The sequence below is a fragment of the Triplophysa rosa genome, linkage group LG21, assembly GCF_024868665.1.
Source record: "Triplophysa rosa linkage group LG21, Trosa_1v2, whole genome shotgun sequence".
Taxonomy (NCBI): Eukaryota; Metazoa; Chordata; class Actinopteri; order Cypriniformes; family Nemacheilidae; genus Triplophysa; species Triplophysa rosa.
In genome coordinates, this window is record NC_079910.1 from 2,926,995 (window position 1) to 2,940,493 (window position 13,499).

At 41.1% G+C, this 13,499-nt stretch overlaps 1 protein-coding gene across 2 annotated transcripts in view; it reads right to left on the reverse strand.

Moving 5' to 3' along the window:
* Positions 1-2,667: 2,667 nt before the first annotated feature.
* LOC130545026 (teashirt homolog 2) overlaps positions 2,668-13,499 on the reverse strand; it is a 47,428-nt gene continuing 36,596 nt past the window's right edge. For both annotated transcript variants that reach the window (XM_057319316.1, XM_057319317.1), the window contains exon 2: positions 2,668-6,455. In XM_057319316.1, the coding sequence (XP_057175299.1) occupies positions 3,427-6,455 (3,029 nt within the window). In that variant the 3' untranslated portion in view covers positions 2,668-3,426. The remainder of the gene's footprint in view (positions 6,456-13,499) is intronic.

Consider the following 13,499-nt stretch of genomic DNA (forward strand, 5'->3'; position numbering starts at 1 on the left):
AGTCTTTAAAGTCTGTGAAAAGAACACAAGGCAGAGTTTTAATGCTCAGAGGTTGCTCTTTTATAGCTCAGGAGATTCTCAGTTCTTGTTTACTTTGTCTGATGTTTCCTTTAAATTGAAATAAAAAAACACTTGTTGAAATGAGAAGTACAGAAGTATGTAGACAACATCGCTTGGATAATCTAGTTTTGGAGAATTTGACGAGAATAAGTGTGCTATTAGTATACAGTACTTCATACTTTGTTTACTTTTAATGTACTTATCGGAAATCTACTGTAGCACCTAAAGTGTACTTAAAAGTACTCTTTAATAAACTAAATTAGTTAATAAACTACCACTACTGTGGTAGTGAATAATTTCCCAGAACTGAAAACTGCAAATCATCCAAATATTTTCCTTCAACAGGACAAAGACAGTTGTACAGGTTTGGAACAACTTGAGGGTGAATAGATGGTGACAGAATTTTCATTTTTGGGTGAACCGTTCCTTTAAGGACATGTTTGTTTACTTTGTATGATACACAATTTTAGTTCAGTGTTGGAGATAAACTCCAAGGTCGGAAAAAAACCAGTTAAAACCAGTTGGGAAAGATTAGCGACGTATTTGAGAAACAATTGACATTGCAAATTAAACAATGTCTTAACCCGTCTTTCACATTCCCAAACAATGAAACTGTTCCAACACGAGTCATTTTCCAAACATTTCACTCCACTGTTTCCCATTATTTTGCTGTTCGTTTGACATGTGACACTTAACCGCTCGCTGACATTTTTTGCTCACAAATTTGAGTTTATTTTCAGTCCAGTTAGTGCACTTAAAATGCTTTATTCCGGTGCGGTTTAAAATCAGTGTCTGGATGCACACGACTCTTTTCCACCGCTGTGACTTAATTAGGAGGACGAGTGACACATCTCAAGTGTCCGCCTGACAAGCCGAAGCACGCGCGCCCGGGGAAGATGGTACAAGCACATTTGCCGGATTAAGCATTCAGGCTTTATGAAGACGTGTTTCCAAAAACTGAATGAGTGAGACTTTAAATGACAAAGGAGGATCCGTAATATAATAACCTCGGGTGTGTCTCAATCCCTTGTTTGCAGTAAAACGCTCCATTGTCAAAAAAGCTCCTGTGCTTTTAAACCTTTGTTAGGCCTACATTTGCGTTTTCTGTTTATTGACATCTGCTGTGGAATGAGCCGCACCCCGAGGTCTTCAAAAGATGTTATTGGCAAATTACCCGGCAACATTTATCAGGACACTAACGTAATAATCTACATAATCGTTTGTTCATTTGCTCGCGCTTATTGTTCTTTTAGCGCGCGGTTTTAATTTTTTTATTTTTACCCCGCCACCCTGTATAAACATAGCAGACACGGTTAATTAATCGCGGGGTTGTTGAAGGCCCTGATTGTGTATCCGATTTCAGCCTTCCTTTAATGTGGCAATAAATCTCAAATGACTTTGAATTATTGTTCTGGATTAATATTAGAAACAGCTAATTTCCTCCCCCTGATTACATTGAAGAAAAGCACCCAGGCCCCTAATGCGAATGTGTGACATTGAGCTGCTACCTCACAACCCATTTCAGACGTTAACCCGTCACACGTGCCCATCCGGTGGCGGGGTCATTTCAAAATCTCGCCATTAACCGCAAAGGCTAAATGACTCGATGGCGAGTTACCTCGGCCGCGGCACGCTTCCGTTTGCCTCGATTTGGCTTTACAGGCACACTCTCAATTTTAATTAAGAAACACAAATGACCGGAATATTGCCGTGGTTTTTGTCGTATTGTTCAGCGTATCTTAAATCATCCTCGGGCTTCCATTTAAAGGAAGTTGGTATTCCGAGGCATAATGGCTCGGCGGAGGGAATCAAGAATCCATCGGTGAGGCAAGACGCTAAATAATTTATGGCTTTAATCTGTGCGCTGAGGTGTGAGCTGGATGGCTGTAATTATAAATGCAAGGAGGAATTATTGCGGAATACTTTAACTGCATTAGGTGTCATCCGATGAGCAATCGTGATTGCCTGCTCGTTTCAAACAAAGGAGGGCACGTCCAAATCGCCAGACGCGTTCTCCCGTTTTACAATCAAATGTCAGTTTTCTGTTGTAAAACAGATACGACGGCGAGTGGTAATTGGCGGCTTCATTGCGGGCAAAAAGGAAACGGCAATAAATTGTGCAAGGTTCAAAGGTTAATTCTTTTTGGATGTGCGGAAATGAATGCGCAGGTGCATCATATATGCAAGGGACATTTGAGTTTAGTCTAGATTGACTGGCAAAAAAATGTAAGACGTGCATCTGTGTGTTAGTAATGGTGGTGCTTTTGGTTTCGTTTCTATGTGATTTGATCAGAAATGGAGCATGCACATCTGAGGGCAGCATTTCACAGTCACCCTGCGACGACCGGGTCTGCCACGGAATAAAAGACATGATTATACACAATGCTTTTTAATGACAAATGACTGGATAAAAAATGTATATTTTACCGCACAATCAGAGTTTAAGGGTGTTGACAAAACAGGTTTTAATGAGCCTAAGATGAAAGATAAATTCTTATGCAGTACTTAATGTCAAGGTGACATCGGGGTCATATTAAAAATCATAACTTCACTTTGTTATTATATTTTACCAAATTGGAAAACGATGAACTTGAAGACGAGCAGACGGATAGAAAATGTTAATGCTTTATTTGTATTGGTATAAAAGGTGCAGTGTTTCTTCGTCTCACAAAGCTCCCAATGAGACGCACATTTTCTGCAATGCTAAGTATACATTAATGTGAGACATCCTGGTGTCAAACCTGTCCAAATCTGTATGCCCACACACTGAATCTGCGCCTAAACACGTGATTAAACTTTTATTAAAGTGCTTTTCTGTTCTATCGTTGCGACACAAACATTTTACAGAGCAAATATACTGTACATTTCAGTAAATGTGTGTCTGGCTACCTGTCCGAGCGCCGGTGCCTGTTTACACGGGCACATTTTCGGCTTGCAAATTACAGTCGATCGATTTGTCGTTAAACGTAATACACTTAAAAGTTGCCATATCATACAAATAAATAGTAGTCATAGCCAGAGCTATTGCATGCAAACATCAGCATTTATGTCTCAAGCAGTAATACATTTCATTACCGGTGGTGCATTTGAACAGGGTGCAAAGACTTACGTCAATGTATTTATCTTTTCATGATTATTTATTTTCTAACAGCACACTTCATTCTATCCCAGCCAGTGCATCCGTTTCGTCCTCAGTATGATGAAATGTTGATTTTTTAGCATTCTACATAGTGCTTCTTGAAACAATGTGGGAAAAAGGTAAACCAAAACAAATTAGACAATTTGACCCGTGTTTTATAAAAGCAGAGCAATTACAGTCGTTTATCAACAACAAATGAACTACAAGTATTTAAAAAATGGTCAAATCTACTCTTTGTCCATTTCAACAAACTGAGAATGATTCTCGGGGGATTTACTGTGAGTTTTACTCAAGTGAAGTTTGACTGCGTGATTGCTGGCAAATGTCCGACTGCAAAGCTTGCATTTGAACTTGGAGTCAGTTTCCTCCTCCGTGATCTGCGAGTCAGTCGGCCGGACATTGAGAGCCTTTGAAAGTTCAGGTTCTGTAACTTTAGTCGGGTGCTCTATGGGCAGTTTGTTCATGTCCTTGATCAGAAATCCGAGGTGGATCTCAAGGTGGGATATAAACGCGGAGGGCGTTCTGAATTGCGAAGCGCAGTCATTGCAGTAGAAGACCGGATAGCCGGTGTCCATGTTCTTTAAAAATTTGGTCCCCCCTGTTTTTCTAAGTTGGTACTTTACGTTGGCTAGCCAGTGGCTGATGGTGGTCATGGAAAGCCCTGTGAACTTTGAGATGTGCATCCTCTCCTGAGGACCCAGATCTGAGAGGAGATACTTGCCCTCAGATGTCAGAAAAAGGCTGGAGGCAAACTGAGCTTGAAGGATGAGCAGATGCTGAGGATTCCAGTTGGACTGTCGACCTTTGCGCTTGTGGATGGAGTACATCTCGCTGGACACGTCTTCGAAACGTCGCACGTCGGTCTCTAGCTTCATGATGGGCACCCTCGACGGCATCGAGGGCTTTGGCGTGGTGGCTTTTGGAAGAACCTTCACCATATCTGCAATGTCAGAGAGTGCGTGTTTCTGGGGCACGGGAGTGGAGGACTGCAATGAGAGCGATGGGTTGGTTTTACTGTGTTTGTATTTTGTCAGGTCTATCGGCTGGTCATCATTTGTGTACATGAAACTATTGCTGGCCCTGATGGAAGCTGCTGTTGAGAGTGCAGATCTCGGTTTGTCTAAACCTCTACTCAGTTTAGAAAATATAGATTGTGTGCGATGGGAAAAAATGCTTTCCGGCCTGGGCTTGTTTGCTTTACCCAAATGATTGTTTAAGACAGACTGTAGTGCGCTGAGAGGGTTTATGCTAAGGACTTCCTGGGAGTCGCTGACAAGCTCAGAGGAACTGCTGTGCCCATTGCTGGCAGGGGGGCTGGGCGACTGGTTCCCTCTGTCAGAGAAAGCTGGGCTCAACTTTCCTTTGATTGTGTCATTCTCTTCACTTACACAGTCTGCATCCAGCTTTGAAGAGGAAGAGGAGTCGTCCTGACAATCACTGTCGTCATTCTCCGCCAGATCAAACCTAGTGCTCTCGCTCTCTTTGCCTTCGGATGCACCGCTCCTCTCCTTTTTGATGTCCGAATTGTGATGACTCTGGAAACTTTCAAGTGCATGAAGTCCCTGATAGAACTTCCCCTTGGGAGCGATGGCTCTGTGTTTGTGGTTGAGACTTTGCTTCAGTTGAATGGGAGGAGAAGAGCAGAATGAGGTGGACTTAATCACCCCAGAGAGCTGGTATGCTGCATGAATACTAGGGTAAGCGCTCCAGCTGGGGGTCCCTGTTTGAGCTTTATTAATCGCAGAAGCTACCGTGTTTGCTAAAGACTTGAGAATGTCCCCCCCTCCGCTGGATCCCTGCTCGAGGTCCTCTTCTCTCAAATACGGATACTTGAAACCGCCGTCAGTTGACTTCCGATCCTCCTCATCTTGCTTATCATGCTTGTCTCCATGTTTTTCAGTTTTCTCAGGTGACGTTTCTCTTGGAGTGCCTCTCTCAGAGTCTCCAGATGCGGTGCTCTTCGGAGACACCTTTTCTCCTTCGAGATCATTCAGTGTTGGTTCAGCTAACGTCTGCATTTTCTCTACTGCCAGAGGATCTAGGGCTAGCTGTTTGCCCTTCTTGGAAGCCGAATTCGTGACTTTAATGAAATGGCCGGTGACCATCATGTGAGTGGTGAGCTGTTGTAGCGTATCATGCGAGCTTCCGCATTCCATGCACTTCAGGATCTGAGACTTGCAAGTTTCGAACTGCCACGTGTAACTAGCACCGTTTTGATAGCCGTAGCGGTTGTTGGGAGCATTGGTGGGACCAGAGGATCGTTGGGCCTCGCTGTAACCCGGGACCCCTGTGGTGGAGTCAGGGGAACAAGGCCTTGTGGCTTCGAATCCACGTCTCTTGGCTGGTGGGACTAATTTGGGCGTGATTATTGGAATGGGTTCTTTCAAAGGCACTTTCTGGTAATGCTTTGTTTTGATCATGTGTACGCTCAGATCTTGCAGGGAATCAAAAGAGTGGCCACAGAACATGCACTTGAGCACTTTCTGTGCGTCCTCCTTGCCCTCCATGTCTTGAAGGTTCCTCTTCCTGTTCTTGGACGACGAAGTGGAGGCAATGCTTTGCTTTTTGTGGTTGTTATCTTGGTAGTGGCCACTCTTGTTCATATGTACCGTCAACTCCACCAGAGTATCGTAGGCTGCGCTGCAATCTTTGCAGCGGAAGCGACTGGCCCCGGTAAAGACCGTGCCGCACGGTTTGCTGTTTTGTCGGTACAGATGGACAGAGCTGAATAGATTAGGCTTTGACATGGGTTTCGGGGACAACGTTTGGTGCAGGGTTTTGGAAAGTGCGTCCTGGTGCCAGTCAAACTCATTCTTGGTGCTCCCGTTGGTGCTGTCACAGTTTTTTTTGCTACCGGTGTTCCCAACCTTCAAATCCAGTCCAATTTTGGACCAATAGGAGTCTGACAGGAAGTTGGCATAGGCAGCCCTCATTTTCTCCAGGCTACTGTGCATGTCATCCTTCAGTTTCAAGCTGTTGCTCTCTGTGTCCTTCTGACTTCCTGGTGGTGAGGTTTTAAAGTCAGACAGTCTTTCGCTGCCATCACTCAGACGGGATTCCAGCTCGACCTCCTGGTTGGACAGGACACTGACTGGAGAGTTCTGGAAGCTGTAGCTGCTTTTATTGTCGGTCTCTTTGTCGTCTTTGTCCTTGGATGTGGGCTTCTCAGAATTCTCCTCCTCTGACTGCATGTCATTGTCGCCCTCCTCTCCGGTGATCGAATCCTGGGCGCTGACATCATCATCCGGCTCATATGCTGTAAAATAGAAAGAAGAGAGAAAAAGAGTTAGAATTGTTTTCAATCTTGCCTACACACTGTATATTCATGTAACATTGTATATAAGATATAATACATCAAAGAAAAGATAAGATAATACAAAAAATCCTCCTCCCAAGTGTAACATGGTAATGTTCTCTCTTGGAAGTCGTTGTGCCTTGTAATTGATTCCTAACAATACCTTTCATCTGTTTACAAAAACTATATGTTCAGAGTAACTAAAGGTGATTGATTTTATCTAGGCTGTGATAAGTGTAAAGCTATTACGAGTTTAAGTGACACCTGCACATGCCAAAACAACTCCTGAATTATACAAAACTAAAGACTGTAAAGTTGATCTGAAGACATATTTAGCTTTTAAAGATAAAAAGTAAGTTCACAATGTCAAAAAAGTTCTCATTTACTGTCAATCATCTTCATTCAAAAAGAGGGAAAAAATCCTCGCAAGATACCGTGGCATAAATTCCGCTAAAATAGATACGAGCACCCTGACATCTTTTGATTCGTCAAATTTGTTGGTTACAAATTAACTAGTGTTGACTAGATTAAGATTCATTTCCTAAATCTTTCATCACTTCTTAAAGCGTACTATATTATTCACTTAATAAAACATGCCCGAGTCAGTCAATTACATCAATCGTTGCGGTTAGGAAAAATCAAGATGATCTATATTTCATTAGCACATATTTGGATGGCACTTTGAATTTCAAGAGCTGTTATGGGGCAGATGTGCTCGGTTAAATATACATAGGACCTAACAGCCCGGACCAGGCACTTGCTTTTCATGTGGTTAATATTTCTTTTTGAGCTAGTGATGCTCAATGAGGGGAATGAGGCTAAAAGTGCTGCACTATGTAGCTCTCACTTTGTCCTGCGCCTTCGGATTCTGAAAATAAGACTTTTTATCAATATTTCAGTGGTGCCTCAAGAGCAAACCTGGAGGTGAACTGCTGCCAGCAAATGGATAAAGACGGAGCTGGGATTTAACCTCTCCAAACAAACACGAAGAACAAGGTCTCTCTAACGAAAGCTTCTCATTGTTTCTTGACCTTGATCATCCTCAATAAAGATCTTTCAAATGACTTCGATGTCATACTGCATCTCACATTCTCCACTTGTAATGTCAGAGAGGTGACATCTTGTTTAGTGTATTGAAATGAGTATACTGTATATAGTTTGCTTACGAAAAAAACCCCGAGATGTCTACTACAAATGCTTTATCAACCAATGTTTGCTTAGCTTTATATTATATACATGGTAAATGCTTTGTGTAAAAACAGACGTAAAATACTAAACTTGTTGCAAACTGTCAAGTCATGATGCAGTGCATTTTTTCGGTAACTGGCATGCGTCTCTTTGTTTACGAGATTTTTACGATAGTTGCTAATGGCGCTCGGTGAAAGTATTTACAATCTAAACAAGCAATGTTACCATGACACCCTACACCTGGAGGGATCAATCGAGTGCTATTTGTACAGCGGAGGAAAGACAGACGGCTAAATAAGAAACGCATTAGTCAACCGCACTGCGTTTTAGTGAACATGTAATACTCTTCAACCTAATAAAACATTACACCGGGTCTGAGGAGCGTCTCCTTCAGAGCAATTAAAATGTTTTAATGCATGTTTTATTGCTCTGACATTCTGTTGCGACCGTGCTCTCGCACTTCAAGCAAACTCTAAACAAAGACTTTCTTGTATTTTGCTATTTTGACTTTTTATGTTTGTTTTGGCACTGAACTGTCGTGCATAAATCCCAATGACTATTTACATTTGCAAAGCATTCTCGGTCAAATCAAGTTTGTATCTCATGTTATTCTATCCTACGGACGAGGGTGGCATGACAGCACACACACACGTTTACTCCTATCCATGATCCTCCAAACACCCAGGACAGACATTACCACAACCGAAAGCACATGTTAACCTTGTAGGCCCAAATCTCTCCAAAATCCCCACATGAGTGGTTACATTTCCTTTCCTCGCCCATTTGTATCAGGGAGCTTGTTGTTGGCCAGCTTGCCAAGCGGCGGGATTCTGGAGCGCGAGATCAAACGCAAGGACGCCGCTCCCTCAAACATGAGATACACCAGTCGTTCCCATAATCCACCGCAGCAGACATTAGGACACAGCCACACGAGCGGGACCTGTGCGGTCCACCCCCTGCTTTCGTTATTGATGTTTCGGCCAATAGAACAACCAAAGCATAACTCGATCTTCGACGTGGGCCATTTGTATTCATTTCAGTAATATTCAATATACATTATTTTGATTGGGTCTAAGCGGCGCGCATGAATGATTTTTTGTAATCGTACCTCTATGGCACCTCATTTATTTAAGAACAGAGAAATGGTTAGAAGAAGACGTGTGGTTGTTGGGCACTCTGCGCTACATCAGAGCAATGAAAACAGCCGTCGGTCCAACTCGACTTAGAAAATAAGTCGCTGGCACGTCTGTGCTGAGATTTAGCATGTCATAAACTTCTGTAAACCCTCCAATCTGTGTCACAACAAATTTATATCTTTAGACAGGGATATTCAAAGGTCAGAAAAGCGAGGCTGTCCATCATAAATCAGGCACTAAGTGTTTAGAACATTAATCCGTTGGGAAAGACTCCTGGCATAACACAGCAGCATCTGGATTTCAAAGAACTGCCTGATTCCCAGGCAAACGGCTGCAGAAGAGCCGAGAGAGAATGCGTGCATTAAATGCGCTTTTCACATCTGATTCATATATACAGTAGCTGCGCTATTACCGATTTTCTCTTACGAGTCAGTTCGTATTACCGCAAATGTGATCAAAAGGTTGGCACAAAGCCGTTTTTTAATTGTAAAAGAGATAGTGATATGTTTCCACTTTTTTCACAATGATGTCAGACGTTTTGATGAACCGTATTCTAAACCTACACAAACTGTAATATGAGTTAATGATTTTGCACTTTGACTGATCAAAGTGAGCGTAATCTGTGTCATTTCCTCTGGCACCATCGTTTTAATGAACTTGTGTAGAAATGTGCCGGCTGGAAATTTCACGCACCTAAAATGAAGTTACGTGCTACTTTTTATGGAGTTTAGGAGAGACAGTTGAAAGAGTATGATATTAAAAAATGATGGCAAAAAGTTGAGGCGTACAAAAAGCATTGAAAATGTAATATGCATGTGTAATTTAATACAGCACTTCAAACATAAGGGTACATCAGACGTCTTTGATAAAAACCAACCCTGGAAAATAGAAATGACATGGGAAACACATAACAGCGTTTGTCTTTTCATTTGGAATAGGCCTCAAAAATATGTATTACATATATTATATACAGTACAGTCTGTCTATATTGAGATCTGCCTTATCTGGCTAGAAATTACCCGTTAATTTGGGAAAAGGAATTAATTGGATACACAGATCAGATGTATGTTTTTATGTTATATTTGTATTAATTTATAATAATTTACAGCACACATTCTGTTATTTTTATTACAGCATTGCTGTTTTTCCTGTTTTTGCAATAGACAACCAAAATCATGAACAGTCCATATATATATGAAGAGTTTGGTTCCAAAATGAGATAACCAATTTTTTTTTAAATTCAAAAATCAAGTTATCTCATTTTGGAACCAAACTCTTCATATATATATATATTAAAATATATAATATTTTTATATTATTAAAAAAAAAAATATATATATATATATACTATAAAAAACGGAGAATTTGTGCAATAAATTATTTGCAATTAATTATTATAAATTTAACAATATATAAAATATATATGTAAATAAAAATATACCAAAAAAGAAAAAAAAATTCTGCACATCCAGTCAAATCCTTGGAAGAATGTACAGGCCACTTCTAGCCATACATGTTGTCAATATGAACCGGTTGCGTGACACATCCCAATTAAAAAAAAATTTGGTTTTAAATCTGGGCCGTAGTTGAGAACTACAGTTCTAGATCATGTGCTCTAACCGAATTATTTGCTTTAAACTAAGCAGAAATTACTTGAAGAGTCAGTCACACTTATTCTCCAGTAATAATACGGCTTAAAAATGTGGCGAATGAGACATTTCAGTTCTCTCGGTGGACGTGTCCTTTCAGCGTGCCACTGCGGTGGGCTAATCATCCCCTTCGAGACGTGTGAGGTTCTGTTTGGGGTAAATCTGTCAGTCAGCATCCAGTCAGGGGTGTGATTTGCATTAGTTCAGAGCCACTACGAACAAACGTAACATTCAGGCAGTCCTCGCGCACAAACTTTTTCCCGTCACTCTCTAATTTTCCGTGCCACTGAATTGTTTTCGGACCAGCGCCGCCTTTCCCGCCTGTCCTTCGCCAGCTAATGCTAATATTTCTATCAGCACGTCATCAAACATTTACCCTGGTAGCGGTAACATTTCTATCATTGATCGGTTGGCGGGCCGACCGCCGGCTGGCAGGAGTTAGTCGAGAAGACAGCTGTAACACGCCCGGCCCTTTGCGAATTCGCTAAAGGTAACGTTAGCGTCGCGGGAGAGCCTGTAATTCTGAGGCGTTGTTGACAGGTCTGGCGGTCTGTGCCACTCTCCGCGCGTCTCCACGCCGTCTCAGGCTACAGTTTTTGCCACGCGAGGATCGATAGCTCTTTTTACTTCTCATCGATTGTCTCGCAGCAGGAGAGACCTAAGCAGAGGCTGTTATGACATTTCTAGATTTCCCCCTGTCCTTGGAACAATCAATTACACGCGCAAGGCAATCAAAACCTCTTTGCAAAATAAACCTGCTCCATGACATTTTCATCTGCCGGATTTATGCCACGCTTTAAAAAAGAGAGAGGCAGTGAGGGAGAGGGAGAAGGAAAAGGCAAGATTTTCACGTCCTACATAAAACTGCTGCGCGCACGCGTGCTAATGAAGCAGGTCATGCGAGCTCTGTAATCTCCACTGCAGTCAGCATTACACGTCCACGTCTTTGTCGGACAAACTCCTTTGGCTATTGATTTTTCTCATAAGTTATGACCGCCAAGATCACTGTGGCTTTACCTAGCTGTGCCCTAAATAGAGTTCAAGAGTTTTGCGGCGTGTGGAGACTTCAGTAAATCACACACAACAGAAAGACATTCTCATTTAAGTGCAACATTAAAAGCAAACATGCTAAATAAATAAATACGTCATTTTATTACGCTTTCCCATTTAAATACACTGTAACACAATTCTGTAGTTTTTACAGCAATATTACTGTAAAATGATCAAATCCTTACTGTAGAACCTGTATACAGCAGGTTGCTGTAGATCTGCAAAGCATTGTGGGAAAATTTTGGTGGCGAGAAAATTCTACAGTAAATATGTTTATGCTGTGAATCGTCATACAGTAATTTTTAATTGATTTTTTTGTCAGCACAAATCTGAAGAGACTCGACAGATTCTTCAAAATCTTGACTTTAGCGAAGTATTTTTTTCTAATTTGTATCATTATTTGTTGCTATTATTGTTTATTTAGCGCAGTTTCCTCAGGTCTTGTCAGGTTATCTGTGCATTGTATATGAGTGCGCTGGGAGAGATAGCGAGAGAACAACACAGACAAGAGCTGGTATGATAGCGTGTGCATAAAATAAACGTTTTGCTCATATAATGATATATTTTCTTATCTGGCAAGATTTTATTGATAACATCTTCAGTTTGGCAAAGGATTCATGCTGCTGGATAAAAAATAAACCGGAATTGTGTAACTTACAGTAACTATATTTATCCTGTGAATCATTATACAGTAATTTTTAACAGATTTTTTTATCAGTACAAATCTGAAGAGACTCCACATATATTATTTGTTTCCGATATTGTTCATTTAGCGCAGTTTCCTCTTGTCAAGTTGTCTGTGCGTTGTATCTTTACGAGTGCGCTGGCTGCTGGGAGAGATAGCGACAGAACAACAGGCCAGGGAGATTAGCTGTTAAACTAGAGTGTGCATATTACTACAAAAATAAACGCTTCGCGCATATAATGATATATTTTCTCATCTGGCAAGATTTGATTGATAACATCTTCAGTTTGGCGAAGGAGTAATGCTGTTGGATAAAAAATAATCCTGAATTGTGTCTGTGTGTATGTTGTGTGTGTGTGTTTGTGCGTAACGTTAGCCATATGAAGGAAACCGATAAGTTACTGAAGTGTGCTGAGCTGAAAGAAAACGCAATAACAGGTAAGACTTTTAAAGAGCTTTAAAGGCGGGGTGTCCGATTTCTCTGAGCCGTTGTTGATGTTCAAATCACAAACACACCCCTACCCCCATCTTTCGCTTTCGTCAGCGCTCGGCTAATGTCCGTCCTGTGCACTGTGCACCTTACTGCTGATTGGCTACAAGGTTGTTTTGGTACTCGGTCGACTCAGTTGTCTAAAGCGTAATTCGGAAATCGGTTACCCCGCCTTTAATAGTTAGACATTTTATATTCTAATAAGATCCATTGCAGGGCAAGCTGCAGCAACCCATGTCTGAGAATAACGGGGGCTTTGTGAAAAAAATGCCCTCAAAATTCAACATAAAAGACCAAAAAAATGCCCTTGAATAATACAACTAACAGTGTTATAACTGTTACGATTAAAATGAAATGTGAATAAAGTGTCTTATTACATCTGATCACTGTGCATATTTCTTTTACATGTGTTATTTACAGCGGTGAGCCTTACAACCTGTCATAGTCTCGGCGCATGAACGTAATGGCCAATCAGAAGTTTAGATGAGTCACCGCTTGCTTATAAAAACAACAGGTTGCAGATACGATGCAAGTCAGATTCATGTATTATAATGGAAGTTTAATGCAGTCAACCTCATTCATTATAACGCGAGATTATAACTGCAGTCATTTACCTTTTCAGTTATGAGTTTTTAAGTTTTGTTTATTCCCAGTCTGAAAAACTACTAAAAGAAGATGTATTAATTAATTAATATCACCCATAAACTATTTGTCTTTATAGTCAATAAGAATGAACTGTAAGATCTATCTATCTATCTATCTATCTATCTATCTATCTATCTATCTATCTATCTATCTATCTATCTA